Here is a 15,682-nt window from a genome sequence, read left to right as displayed (position 1 = left end):
TAAACGTAAAGACTTGAAAATATGCAATTGTACAGAAGAGTCTATGGAGTATGATCCGAAATTGATTTTGATATATCGATCCAATTTTAACTTTCAGTAAACTTTTGTTTAATTTATATTAGTCAGTAGTTTAGTCAAAATTAAATATGTAAGTATTGTGTCAAGAAAAAAAAAACCTTTCATTAAATTAGGCTTTTTTATTTTGTTTGTACTCTTTAATCTTATTAATATTATAAATACGAAATATTGAACTTAATTATTAATCCCAAGAATGGCTTAACGGATCTAAAGGAAATTTGACCCACAGATTATAGTCTGGAATAGCGTGCAGGAATTCTTTTATACTTAAAACTGCCTCTTTCTCCAAAAAAGTGGTCCTAGCCTCCGGTGGAAACTAGTACCGTCTAGTTTGCTATGCTCTAAAATTTACTATTACAATAAAATGTCAGAGTAATACATCATTAAATCTTATTGTTTTGTTTTATTGTGTAGTTTCGCTGCTTTTATGGATTAATTTATCTGTTACTCTATTTTTTGTGTTTTAACAATGAAAGTTTTATTTTAAACTCATGTTTTTTTTAATGAAAATATAAACAAGAAATTGGTATAATATATTTTTTTATTACACATCATACAATTAATATAAAAAAAATGAATATTGTTCCATAAATTCTTCTCCAGTGAAGGAATTATTAAGCCAATGCAGTTCAAAATTTGAAATGTATTTTAGGGTAGCTTCAAAGAGAAACATGAATATGATGACGAAGGCATAACTAATAATCCATAAGAAAAACGCTATTACCATCAACCAAAGAGCCGTCGGAATTCGCCATCCTTCTTCCGTTTTAATTTGATCGTTTTCCACGTCAATTATATTATTTTTGCCCTAGAATAATATTCAACTAACACCAATGTGTTTAAATTTTTTTCTTTATTTAATGTATCAGATATACAAAGTCTTACCTACATAATAAGCTCGATTGGAGGCTTCCTTTAGTAGTTGAGCAGGATTCGTCATTTTTTTTACCAAATGTAAATTTTAATAAAATAAACTCAAACTAAATGTACAATTATGTATTTTTTGGTAAATATTTTTACATTTTGACATGTGTCTGTTTTAAATGTAACAAAAAGGTTAACAATGCTCGCATAAGTTTTTTGCGAAAATAAATTGATTGCGAGTAAATTACTTAAAACACATTTGGTGTAGTAAAAAAAAATACATTTCGCTGATAACGACATACAACAATATTATTATCACATTAAAATATATATCCGGACTGTAAGAAAAAAATGTTAATAGTTTAAGCTATTGTTTCTACGTATAAAAAAGCTAAGACTATTTTTTATACATCCCGTAAAAAAATTACATCGTTATAGGCGGTTGCAATCTTAAATAACATTGCAATAATAATATGCATAACAAAACACTAAATATAATTTTCAGTCTCAGTATGTTCTAGTCATGTTTAGTGCTTTTTTCAAAGTAATAAAACTAATTGGATATAAAGCTACAAATAAGAAATTATACTTCCAAATCCGATGAGTATCGGATGTCGGAGGGTACAATTGAGATAAAAACTTCGCAACCGGCATCCCAAGATAAACATTTTTTTTTTAATTATAATAAAACACCCGAAAGTTTATATTCTTAGAAATATAATGTATAAATTAAACTTGTATAGATTTTTAATATACATTTCACAAGCATAAAGTATGAAAACTATTTTATAAAAAAAATCGAGTGGAGATTACTGAGAGATACTTTTTTTTAATATTGTTTAATTGACTCCATTGATTGTTGCCAAGTCGTCTCGATGTTCATACACAGAGCGTGGCGCTATCTTTTCACGCTCCTCATTTCCTGCTACAAACATGGCGAGCTGTTCCTGTAAAGCGAAAATATAATGTAAAAATTAATTCCTATGTCTCTTGGTCACGCCATAACTTGAGAACGAATTTACCGATTACAATTATCTTTTTTTCAAATTTTGTAATACTTTGTCGTATTAGCAGTTTAGTTTGGTTTTCTTTGTTATTATTTTTCCTTTTTTATTATTTAATCCAGTTCGAATTCCAGCTAAGACAGGACAAAATTTGTCAGGTCAGCTATTTAATAATGTATTACCAATTATATACCAATTTTTTATATTATTAACAATACAATCTTTAAAAAATGAAATAATAATATAAGACAAGTAATCAAGGTAAAGAATAAATATTATATATGATGACAGATTATAGCTGCGCCAGCTATTCTCCAGGGGACCAGCACTGAACTGCTGATCAAGACATAGCTATCCCCTCTATTTCCTAACCTCTGATTCCTTTACCTGATCAGAAAGAGTTCAAGCAGAGAAATCTTGTTTCCTACTTAGAATTTTTCGATAGAAAAACGTAACGATGCTAATTGTCCGACCTGCAACTTTATGAGCAAGCCAATAAACCAACGACGGTGTCATAAATAGTTGTATGTTGGTAGCTACGTACATATTTTAAAATCTATCAATGTCTACATATTTCTTTAATACCCGGTGTCTGTTATTTTGTGGGTCGTTATACGATACTAAACAAACTTCGGGCTGCGGCAGTTCAAAATCACTAATCATCAGCTGATTGGTAGTAAGGCTATTTTCCAAATAGAGCGAGTCCACTCCGGCTTATAAACATAAAAATGGTTACTGTGTCGATACATACTAAAGTTTTGGTTACTTACGAGATAGGTTTTAGATGTGGATTGCAGCTGTTGCAGCAGTTCGTGCAGTCTGCTACGTAGTCCCCGCACTTCGGTAATTGCTGTTTCCACCGGCAACATCTACCGAAAATATTTAATTTAATATTTATGTTTGCGTTTTGGTAAGAATATAATTTTTTATTAGGATATATACGTATGGGTTTACAATATTTATCTAGAAATATTAAGACTAAGAAGAGTGTACAATTTATCTAAAAGTTCACTACTGTACAACGGGTAAAATTCATACAAAGTTCCTTCCATATTCCCTCTTTGAAGTTGGTATTTTCAAAAATCCTTTCTTAGTGAGCTATAGAATATATTATCGATATAAGACATACTAATCAAAACTTCAAAAAAGTAAAAAAAATATATGTTCTTTTATTTTGGTACCTACCTTAAGAAGTGCATCTGTCACTACCGACATGTGGCTGGTGACGAGTGATAACCCCTGGCGAATGTTGCTGCAAACATTATTACGAGAGTTAATATTTTTCTATTATTTAATAAATGTACAAAAAATATAGCCTTCGTTTGAGCTCTGATGCTCCACTATAAGTTAAAAACTAACTAAATCTTTGTCAGATTGCAATAAGCTTAATAGCAAATTATTTTATTCCATTTATATAGTGTATAATTTTTGTATTAGAGTTTCTACAAGTATCTTGAATTTTAAAGTAAATGAAAATAATTAATGTGTTGTTGCTGGTATAATTATTTCCTGACAAGTTTATGGTCGAATTGACCATAAAAGAATGATGTTATTTTGAAGTGGCTAAGAATTTATTGCAACAATATTTTTTCAGAACTGACTGCAAAAATATTTTTAGTCCAAACTCGTCTAAAAACCGAAAGTGATTGTGTCAACTGAAACAACAAATTGCAAGACTTGGGTGAACTTACTTCGGTAGGTCAGAGTGAGTGTAGTTGATAAGATGCACAATCTTCCTGGCGGTTTCGCGGGACAGCAACACTAAAAGTTGTTCGAGTGTATCGGGTCGGGCCTGGTTCTCTGGCTCAGATTTACTTAGAGACGAGTACAACTCCTTGGCTTTGTGCCAAGCAAGTACTGGATCCGTGGCAACCTAAAAAGCAAGTATTTTAAATTATAATATGAGAGAAGATCATTAACATTTATAAGGAGGAATTAAAAACTACCGTGCAAAGATGCGTTCTACTTCATGATTTATATAAAGTTATGATACCGATGTTACATCTAATATCACGCAAATGCAATACGAGGATGTCAAATACAAACGCCCTTACCAGTTCAGCCACATAGACGAGCACGTGTATCTGTTCTTTGATAGCCTTGGCCTCAGCAAGAGCTTGCCTCGTGAGCCGCCTCTGCAGCTTGCGCTTGAGTCGCGCGCCGTGTTGCACGGCCTGCGCTGCGCGCGCACGTCCCGTGTCCGCGTTATCCGCCGCCTCCGCACTCGTCACTATGATCGCCACTACGTAAGCAAGGGAAGCCAGCCGTTAGCCCGCCCATCACCAATATAAGACAGCGGGCAAACGGTATAATGCAGCACTAATCTTTGCGATTTACAGATAGCATTACATTTCTGACCATACATTTAAATATAAATATTTTCAGTGTAAATCAAATAGGTAATTACACATACATTTATCATAGTGCATAACTATTTTAGTTTTGCACCACGATGAATGTAAGTATGTCTATGTGAGTGAACTAAACAAATTATTTTGACTGATTGTTACCGAAGAAATACACAAAAAGTGAGTTATGATACATGAGTTATGCCAATATTTCGTGTTATAATGTTGCAAAATAACGGAATAATAGTTGGGCTATTACGGTTAGAACATAGCCACCATTGCTATCAAAACGAAGTTTAATGGTCACATATATAAAACCTAATATGATCTCCATATATTATTTATTTCTAAACGATACTAATTCTAAACAATAAATCCTAAGGGTTTTCATAATAACCTTTGGTTACTCTTATCATACGCTACAGACCCGGCCCGGCTTCGCACGTTTGCAATATATTAATAAAGAAAATATTATAATATTAATATAATTCATACCGTATAGCACTAAGGAATAATGTATCTAACTACCAGCGAATTTATTTTGGAATATTATTATTAGTTCCGGAGATTACCCCTACATACAAACAAACAAATTACCTCTTGAAAACATTCGTATAGATTCGTAATTTACTTGTTGAATGTAGGTTTAAAGTCTAACTATTCACGTTATTTTGACATGTCAAGCCATAGATAACCTTAGTTTATCGGAATGCATTAATGTCTTAATTGTCGAAACATATTTCCTTACAATAATGTAAAGCAAAAAATCAAATGTTTATTGGTTTGTCTTAGACTTATATTAGTAACAATTATCAGTCTTCCGACGGCGAGACTGAGTCACGTTCATTAGTTATCACCAATTTGACTTATTACAATTGCTATTGCGAGATTTAATTATAATTAGTTTGTCTGTTGATGATTGTGGTTTATTTATCATGTTGATATTACACAATATTTGAATATGTTTAACATGTATGCAAGGGCAAAGCATCTAACCTAAATATTTACGCATGGAGCTAATTTTGTTTTGTGTGTAGACGGAGACACGATTTCCCATCCCTGGAAATAAGTGCAGGAAACGTATATTTACAAAACTTATTTGCATGGACTGGACGAACGAATGGTCCGGAAATTGGCTATAATAAAGAATTAAAATAAAATAAATAATCAATTACATTCGATATAAATAAACCTCAACCTTAATATCCATATCATTATTTAAATAAATGAGAATAAAGATAACATATTGATTGATGTCTAAAAGCAATGCTAACGTTTAATTTTTATAAAGAACATTTGGTAAATTAATTAGTTTTTCGAATAAAATGCCACTCTTATTAAGTACTTCCTAGAAATATTATTCTAGATGTCTGGATATCCTAAGGTTTTAATAATTTAAAATAATCATACCATCAGCGGCATCTTGATAGTCTGGTGGTAAATATTTATCCACGTATTTGTCAGCGGTGGTGAGAGCACGATCCAAGGCATTAGCGGTAACTGCCGTCATACGAGAATCCAATACAGCTGTTCCCAATTGCTTTACTGAATCAGCTCTACGTATAACATATTGGCGGGTTTCTGTGTACATCTAAAAATAAATAGAATATGACCAGTGCATAATTTTTAAAGTAAAATTCGATAACTAAACATGAGAGTTTACCAGAATTGTTAGTTTCGTAAAGTCAAGCAGAAACGATTATTTATAAGCAATTTTTAAATTTATTTCAAAAGAAAAATTGCAAATTAATATATATTCAATGAGAGCAAAACTTGGATGCTTTAGGTGGGTTGGTAATATTAAGAATTTTGATCAAATGAAAAGCAAAAACAATGATATTTAAGGAGAAAAGTGCTTTAAGTCTTTACATTCATCTTCAATAGTGGTTCACTCACTGCTTGAGGTGGTAAATGTATTGAAGGTACCCTCTTCTCAACGACGTCTAGCGACATGCACAGGAATCTGTCGAATTGGTGTATCGGCGTCTCCAGAAGTTGTACAGCGGGTAATGCCAATTGAACTCCAGTAGCTAGTGACTTCTCTCCAAGGGTTAAATACCAACGTATTAATGGATTTGATTCCTGAAAATAATGCTGATGTTATTGCTAGATGAATAATAATCTCTTAAATCTTATAATACTTAATTTGTTTTGTTGGCAAAGACTGGAAGACAACATAAATTTTAGACAAATAGTTATGTATATCGATGATGTTGAATATTGGTAAAGGTTGTAGTAATTATGTCGAGTAATTCTATTTGTGTAGGGACGGGGAGGCTTTTTGGTTTTAATAGAGTTAGAATTGCAATCGAATGTTACGATAAGTTATTTAATGTCTTACCCTAATCCTAGAGTAAATTTTTTCAGTGACTTCAATACCGGACTCCACGATGGGAATGTTTGCTACCCTCTGAAGCGCCTCCAGTCGCGGTAAAACAGGCCTCTGGACACTCGTCACTATTTTAATAAATTTTCATATTATCAATTATTGGATTATTAGTTGAAATAAATTTTATACAATGCAAACAATATAATATATCGTTTTCATTGAATCAAAAAGAGAAAGAAGAGATAAATTAAGCAAGGTGGTCAATTAGAACACGTCATAAACACGAATCTCTATCGAAGAATGCAATTTCAACCGGGCAAGAACCACGGAATTCATGTCCTCAATTTTTTTTTTTAAATATAGTAATCCATAGTGAAGGAAATCATCGTGAGCTTAGACTTGCTAGTGCCGAAAAAAAATCAACCATATTTGGATCCACAAAACCGCATTAGAGCAGCGTGATATTATAAGACCTAAATCTCCTCGAGAGAAGACGAAGCTTTAGCGTCGTTATTTTTTACTGTTATATATTAATATATTAGATCCTTAGATATGAAATTAGCGTTTTGTCGTACTGACCACTTTGAACTGAAATATCTCCTCTTTGGTTAAGAATTCCAAATTCAAATTTATAAATTCATTTAGCTAGTACATTTGAGTTTTGAAAACAGTCATTCATTTATTTTTTCCTCATAATTTTTTTCTTTGGCGTCGCTTATTACTGCACAATGGAAAACATGAAATATCGATATATTTACGAGTATGAGTTCTACCGTGGCACTGTTTTTTATGGAATAGATGGATTGGTTAATTGATCAAATAATGAAAGAACGACAAAAAATGGCATTTCACACCTGCAATATTATTTGGCTAAATGTATTATTATTATTAATTATTTATCAACCAAAACATATGCATTAAATTTACTCGACAATGATTCTATTTTATTATCTTCTAGGGAGAACTGACAATAATTATGTATTGGCTATGTGTAGATAATTTTGTAGTTTTACTCGTATTAACACAAAACGTAATTGACGATGGCCTGAACGATTTCAGACAGCACGGGACTTTACGCACTCCTAACTTCCAGACTCCGGCTATAGAGATTTCTCGAATGAAAAACCTGTTATCGGCCCGACATGGGGTTTAAATCCCAGACCACGGGATCTCGGGCCTTATATCTAGCCACTATACTAACGATAGAACCATAAATCAACATTAATCCGACTAACCTTTTGGTTGTTGACTTTTTTTAACAGCTTGTAAATACGCTTCAGCTTTTTCCGCAATAGATCCCTTCGCTCTTTTATTGACGCCAACTGAGTAACTGCCAAAATTTTCGTTTAATGTTCCGCCAATTGCCATTTTGATATTTATTAACACTCCGAATATTTTCTATTAAGTGCTCACGTTTGCTTTCCGTGGATATCGTGAACGAATGATATTGCATTTTGATCTTGTATACTTTTATTTATAAAACGCCAAAGGTTATCTCTTTTAAAAATAATATTTGTTAACGAATACCATTAAATAAATCGCTATTTACAAATAAGCTATACGCATTATCACAAATGTAGGTACTTTAAAAATTAAAATAATCCCACAGTGTTTTTTTTTTAGGACGGGAGATTAAATGACTTAGTAAACCACTTATTCTGCTAATAAAGATCACCACTTAGTATTGTTGAGTTGCCGCTTGAAGTGTGAATGATCCAGTGTAATTACTAGCCCAAGAGACTTACAGGTACCCAAGCTTTGTGGTGCATTGGTGATGTAAGAATTCCTAACTGATCTCCTCCCCCGTCAAACAATGTCTATAATTAATGTGCTTTTCACAAGGCGGCCCATATGCCAGTTTGACGAATTTTAATAAATAAAAAAGAAACAATTGCAAATAGGTATTGGCTAAAGTGGTATGGCCTTCTATTCTGCCAGCAGGTCACAGATTATGTCACTAATGTCGAAGGGAATGATTTACTTGTTACTGATTTATTACTTATTTATAATATAAATCAATAATATCAAAAGAAGTTCATTTTTAATTGCCGTTCGTAAGCTTTTGTTAAACATATAAATAAGATTGTGTTTTTATATTTTATTTACCTACTTATTTGTAATAAACATGTCAATACTTGGTTAGTATATTCAAGACAAGTTAATAGATTCGAGGCGGATATAAGAATATATAGTCTACGAAGCATAATTGAGAGGCTACCACTGGTTTGCAAAATATGAGGATCACAAGGCTATGAATACAGGGTATGAAAATGATAAATACTCGTGATTGAATTACAATGATTGATTATTATAGGAATGATTCAATAAGAAAAACCTATCGTTTATAAGTATAGCAACCTAGTTCCAATGAAGTTTATTTAAGGACTATGGTCTACTCCTTGGTCTAGTGGCTAGATATAAGATTGTGCATCTTGGGGTCATGGGTTCAAAAACCCACGTTGGACCGATAAATATTCATTGAGTATAATATCTTATCTGTCCAAAATTCTCAGTAACATCCCGGAGCTTGAAAGTTGGAAGTGTGTACACTCTATTGGTCCTGTACCCGAAGTCTATCCGTTCGTGACGGATTTACCGTTCCTCGAATTATGAGCGTAAGGTAATAAAGACTTCACTTGTGTTTGCACACACACTTCTGCAGTATAATACGTATTGCGTTTCATGCTGGTTTCCCCTGAAGATGTTCTCAGTGGCCGAAATCGGTCAGAATAACGACATCACCATGCCCAATTTATTAATAAACTTAATAACTATCTATGTGTACATTCCCAATAAATAAACTCTTTAAACTTTAGTGAATAGAATTACATTGATGTTCTGTATTTGATCCTTGACTTTATGACGTAGGATGTTTTCTACTTGCTACGTTATACGTCATCATATCGTAAGGTAAGTATTCATACGAAATAAGAGGCTTAGATCCACAATGGCTTGGCTCAGTAGATGTATCACGTGAATCTCAACCGCAGAAGTAGTTTTCTAGTTTATAATTTTTGTTAGTAATTATGGCCAAGTTGTATTACAGCAATGCAGTGTATCACGCTCCAAACCTTCTTAATAGGACTTTGCTCGGCGGTTGAATAAGAACATGTCAATTTGATTGGTGTCACGAAGACAAAAAGAAAAATTGAAAATAATAACTAACATGCAATGACGTATTTAAATTGGCTTTTGTTTATCATTTCACAGACAGTTATATAACAATATGACAAGATCGTGTAGTGCGGGTCCAAGTTTAACGGAACATACCGCAACCTATTTATAAACAAGGAGAACCCTCGACCCGGAACTATCGTATCGGACTTTTATCACAGGGCTGTTTGTTGTGTGTTATTCATTACAAAAATGCAAATAATTTAACACTGCGTGTCTAAAATTTTAAGCATTTCAGATGTTTAATGAACTAAAATAATATCAAGTCCATCAACGAAAAGTCAAAATGAAAAACAAAGCCAAGACCTCCACTCCTATCTTAAAGAAGGCTTATAGCTTATTGGACCATGCTTTGGAACACCAATACGTGTTGTGGTTGCATCGAATTTTGCAGCATATGCTGGATACATGCGTGTTTTTAATGAGGTTTGAACACGAGATTAATTATAACAAAAACAGAGGTGCTTGGATACATTCACGTGTTCTAAGCGCTGGGCTATGTTGGCTTAAAATTATGTAAATAAAAAATAAAAAATGTATCATAGGAAAATGTCATTTAATTGTACAGTGTGCTGCATTATACTAATTATACCCTCGATACAAGCCCTGAAGTCAGATGAAAAGCCTAGATCGATTTGAACTTAGGACTTAACTAAACTTTTGCTATACCTATATGAACAATTCTAGATTAAATCTTGTAAAAAGAGGACCGACAGATATCCCTATATACCTGTTAGTAAGGGTCGCCTAGAGTAATTCTCAGTTTAAGAAGTTCAAATGATTCCTTTTACTGTTAATGCGGTACCAGCAACAAAATGAGAAGTTATCTGTCTATTTTTACTCAGAGTCAGCACCTTTTAACCCAGAATATAGCAATACAAGGTATTTATGTTCGTCAGTATTATAAGTGAGGTACCTACTCAGACTCTATAAATCCCTTTTACCAGTAGCCTTTCATTCAATAAATACCGTACGTTATAGTGTTAGACAGGATCGTTGATGAACGATGAACGATGGAAATGTAAAGGTGAGCAAACTTGATAGTAGGCTTTGTGCTAGCCCGTCTGAGTAGACATGACCCTCTCATCATATACCCCCATGCAACAATACAAAGGACTATTGAGTCCGGTTTAATGGACGCATGAGCCAGTGTAATTCACATCTCAGTAGGAACTAAGATGTGATGCCCCTAGTGCCTGTAGGTTTGTGGCACATTGGCGATGTATGGAATCAATAAATTATCTCACGGCACCAATGTCTATAAGCAGTGGTGACCGCTTATCATTAGATAGCGCATTTGTTAGTCTAACTAAGGCTAACAAATAAAAATGTTATATAAATTTTATGTTATAAAACAATGCTGCTACTAAAAACAAACCACAAAATCTATGAAGGTGCCCAGTCAAAGCTAACGGTGTCTAAGGGAACTCGACGAAAAGTCGAATGAGTAACCATCCTTACAAAATATACCGGTGATTTTTAGTGAGAAAATAAAAAATAAATAAAAAGAGCTGACTACATGTAAGCCACAGTTAGTTCAAAAACTTAGAAAAATTAATAAAACAGTATTAATGAAACGACAACTTCCAATGACTTTGACCAAATATATATTTTGTTGAAAATTTTATTTTATTAGTAATAAAAATAATGGAAAAGTGTACAATAATTGCCATGTTATTTAATACAAAATCTCATAAAAAAAACCTGTACATTCTTGAACCATTCACAATGCACTATAAAATATTTATTGTTCTCATTAGAATGTAATTTATAATATGTTTAATTATTAAAATAATTAAAGGTTAACTTACTTTTAATTATTGGCGCAGAGATTTATTTCTAACGTTCACCCGATACACGCGGTGTTTTGGACTGCAAAGAATATATAACCACTATGTAGGACTAAGTGATAGTAGTCACGATCGTCACAAAGTCGTTGAGCGAACGCAAGCTGAAAGTGACTATATGATATATACTTAGGAATAAAACGGACTTCAAACCAATATTATTATGTTTTTCGTTTTCACACGTTAAAGAATGCATTCTACGTGAATGCATTCTTTAACTTTGTTTATACCAATTAGTTAAAACTTTTTCAGTGGTTGGCACTTGAGTACCTAGTTGCTTCTGACGTTTTTAATTCACTCCTAAAAGTTTTTAAGTTTGGGAACGTCTCTTTACAAATTTTATTTTATCTGCTATTTAATATTTTGTTACTGTAGGATTTGTGAAACTTATAAAGACTTTCAACATCAGATTCAGTTTTTTCTAAAAATGTACTAGAAAGGAATATAATCGAATAAGAAAAATTCATAATAATAATCATATTTCCGACAAAGATCGTTGCTTACAATTTCGACTAGCAGCAATTCCAAATATTTCGGTTTATTTCAATACTACAGAACCTGTTTGGATGAACCTGTTTGGATGAACCTGTTTGGTTGACAGACGTACCTGATTAACGTATCTTATCAAACTTCAGGCTGCTTTTCATACTATTGAAGTGATAACTTTTTATGGAAGGGTAAACCGCTTCGTTACGTAACGCATAACGGCGCCAGTCTGTCTGGCTTCCGTTTCTCTTAGACATATGGCTGCGATAGGCACGCTCCTCCTCTCCCACTCTAACCTACAGCGCTAGCCATATTTCAGACAGACTTTTTTTTATTTTATTTTTTATATTCATAATTAATATGTAGAAACGAAGCGTTCTCATGAGTGAGCGAAAGGATTGAGTAATTGGAAGGCAAAAGATGGTGAAAAGACGAGTAAAAAGATTAAAAATAAAAAGTGTTTCTAGAATAGTCTATTTTATATGTATTCGCCATCATAGAATATTATGGTTAATTCCTTAGTTAATTGTTACAATACGAGATAAATTGAAAATAAAAATACTTTATTTAGTACTGTCGAAAAATAATAAGCAACAGAACATAATCATAAATGTCTACAGTCTATAAATAAATAAAATAAGTCCTGATCATGCTTGTGTCAGTGGACTGCAAATGTCGTAAACCCTCGGCAAAGTCCGGTCGGGGGAAAGAATTGAGTGATAACTGTTGATAACGCATTTGTTTATACAATATGTTTTGATGAATAGAAATTTATCGAGAACAATCTTATTACGCTCAAACTATTATATAAAATAAACTTACAAAATGAGAGTAATTTCACTAGAAATACATATTTATTAAATATATTATTATAATTATGATAGTTAGCACCTTATATATAAAGAGTATTTATAATACAATATATATGTATAAATACGTAAAATGAAAACAGTTTAGTACCTTTTATTCCGGTGTTTGTCAACCAACTGTTTTTGTTTATTAGCTTTTGGTATTGCAAATAAAATAAAACGACTTGGAAACATAAGAGATACAAAGAAAATGGATATTCATATATCATACATTTGTCATTTTAGCATTAGCAGCCCGTAAATGTCCCACTGCTGGCATAAAGGCCTCCTCTCCCTTTTGAGGAGAAGGTTTGGAGCATATTCCACCACGCTGCTCCAATGCGGGTTGGCGGAATACACATGTGGCAGAATTTCGTTGAAATTAGACACATGCAAGTTTCCTCACGATGTTTTCCTTCACCGCCGAGCACGAGATGAATTATTAACACAAATTAAGCACATGAAATTTCAGTGGTGCCTGCCTAGATTTGAACCCAAAATCATCGGTTAAGATGCACGCGTTCTAACCACTGGGCAAAAAAAAAAAAAACTAGAAAAACCATTTGTAGTTTTTTTACTATAATTCTATCTCTATATAATATTAGAAATAGCCTTATGTCATATTGTGGTGTGAATTCTAAGTGAAACATCATAAAAAATACGACAAAAACCTTGTATTATGCACAATGTAACAACCTGTAAATTACTCAATGCAAGACTAAGGGATAAGGTCCATAGGGAAAGCCTATTTGAGGAGATTTTCGTCCGAAATATGCAGGCTTCATCACGACTTTTTCCTTCGCCGCCGAGATCAAATTAATTTAAACTAAAAATGAACCGAAATTGCCCAGAGTGGATTTTTTTTTGTTTACGCAGTGTGTACCTTCAGCCTAGGTACCTGAAACCGGGTTATGTGAGAGATCCTATGGGCAAAAAAATGTTTACATATGAGGGCGCACAGTATTATAATAAATTGCCGTCTACTTTAAAATCTGTAAACTCATTTAATGTATTCAAAACTCGGAATATATTATACACAACTACCCACTTAAAAATTGAATACATTAAACGAGTAAAACAACTCGTTATTGTAATAATTTCTTAAGAACGACATTTAATATTACTTGAATTTGTTGTTTCCATGTAAGTGACTTTGTGTCTTTTTTGGAAATAAAGATCTCTCTAAACTTATCCTACCCAATAAAACCACTGCGATGGCCATCCTCGTCACGAATCGGAGAGGCTACGGGATCGTGTCGTTATAACGCTTTCGCGGCCCCTCCCCTGCTGTGCTCCGCTTGTGGCTTACCGGAGCTCTCCTTAGGGGGAGTGTTTAGAACCGAATCTAACCAAACCGTAGATTTTAGCTTCAAACCTGGTCTCTCTAAATTGTTATGTAAATAATTTATGGTTTTTTTTTAAATAGATACGACGAAGAACACTGTGATCGTAAAAGGTTGGTGAGCATATAAATTCAATAAAACATTTGTTTCAACTCAATAAAATAGTTCTTTTAATATAACAATGGTATATAAAAATGTCAATTTAACAGCTAATTCGTACCATCGCACCTATTGAGTTATGTTTATTTATAAATAACTTATCAGATACTATACAAATACTACGAATTACGGTTAAAACCAATAGTACTGTCACGACTATTTTTGTTATTTGCGATAGGAAAGCAATACAAAGGTCACAGACACATTAGGGCTGCTGGACACATAAGTCAATCATAACACTGATAATTCAAATTAAATAATGAGCAATAGATGTTACTCGACCTTTGTACCGAACTACAGCAATGTAAAGAATGCAGAATATTTTAAAGCTGTTTGAATGAATACAAAACGGTTGCTTAGGAAATGATAATAGTTTAATAGTACATTTGTTAAAGAAAACCTAAATTGTTCAGTTGATTGAACAAATGGATGATATTTGAGATCATAGGTTCATATCAGACAGATACCAATAACACTACGTTTGATTAATGTGTGTTTGGAAAAACATCGTGAGGAAATCAATTCGAAACCCTGTCACACGTTATTCCACTAACCCACAATGGGCGATCATTGACTTTGGTGCTGCTAGAAATATTCACCATTCCTTACATCACCAATTAGCCTAGCCTTAAGTTTGTTATTGTTGTTCACTTGTTCAAACACGCTTCAAGCCGCGACACAACAATTCCAAGTATTGTTGTTTGGCGGTAGAATATATGATAAGTGGGTATAGCCAGTGGTGACTACTTACCATTGGATGGCTCATTTGTCAGTCCGGCTACTTATCTTATAAAAAATAAACTTTACGGACAATACACCGTATTATGTTATCAGGACTGATTAAATTTTTCCAATATTTTGATTAGATATGTCCAGTTTATTAGGAAGTGTATAAATGATTAAATGTATAATACCCAGCTTTCAACCACTGTCCATATGCGCAGGAGTAGAGACTGCGATCCCGGCACCTTGGGATTTGGAAACTTTACTGGACAAAGAAGACGATTATGTTCTCCTGACTGTTTTAATTGCCGGTTTCCGCATAAACTGTATATGAGGAATATCCCTATAATATCGAATTTTTGAATTTATAAATTAAAAAAAAAAATAATATACTCCAAGCCAACTAGAACTCCAAACCTTCTGAAAAGGAAAAAGAAGAGGAGGCATTTGCCCAAAAGTAGAACTTTGTATTACTTTAC

The 15,682-nt window shown here is 33.1% G+C and overlaps 1 protein-coding gene across 8 annotated transcripts; it reads right to left on the bottom strand.

Annotated features, from left to right (window-relative positions):
- Nucleotides 1-914: 914 nt before the first annotated feature.
- On the bottom strand, nucleotides 915-11,739 carry LOC125067171 (lipid storage droplets surface-binding protein 1). Of its 8 annotated transcripts, none has more exons than XM_047675589.1 (10): nucleotides 11,609-11,739; nucleotides 6,636-6,751; nucleotides 6,164-6,376; nucleotides 5,705-5,885; nucleotides 5,291-5,353; nucleotides 4,001-4,188; nucleotides 3,638-3,819; nucleotides 3,132-3,198; nucleotides 2,717-2,815; nucleotides 915-1,889 (listed from the first exon to the last, which is right to left on the bottom strand). In XM_047675589.1, coding segments are annotated over exons 1-10 (1,218 nt in total). In that variant the 5' UTR covers nucleotides 11,610-11,739; the 3' UTR covers nucleotides 915-1,781. The 8 variants fall into 8 exon arrangements, with proteins under 8 accessions (XP_047531545.1, XP_047531546.1, XP_047531547.1 ...); XM_047675590.1 differs by having other exon boundaries at nucleotides 4,001-4,176; XM_047675591.1 differs by having other exon boundaries at nucleotides 6,191-6,376.
- Between the last annotated feature and the right edge of the window lie 3,943 nt (nucleotides 11,740-15,682).

The sequence above is a fragment of the Vanessa atalanta genome, chromosome 11 (assembly GCF_905147765.1).
Source record: "Vanessa atalanta chromosome 11, ilVanAtal1.2, whole genome shotgun sequence".
NCBI classification, from domain to species: Eukaryota; Metazoa; Arthropoda; class Insecta; order Lepidoptera; family Nymphalidae; genus Vanessa; species Vanessa atalanta.
This window is presented reverse-complemented; position numbering and strand designations above follow the sequence as displayed.

Bases quoted from the DNA above. Each gene is read 5' to 3' on its own strand.
- LOC125067171 (XM_047675589.1), bottom strand. The intron at 6,377-6,635 runs GTAAGACATTAA...CATTATTTTCAG, and splicing joins AAATTTACTCTAGGATTAGG to GAATCAAATCCATTAATACG. The intron at 3,199-3,637 runs GTAAGTTCACCC...TAATGTTTGCAG, and splicing joins ACTCACTCTGACCTACCGAA to CAACATTCGCCAGGGGTTAT.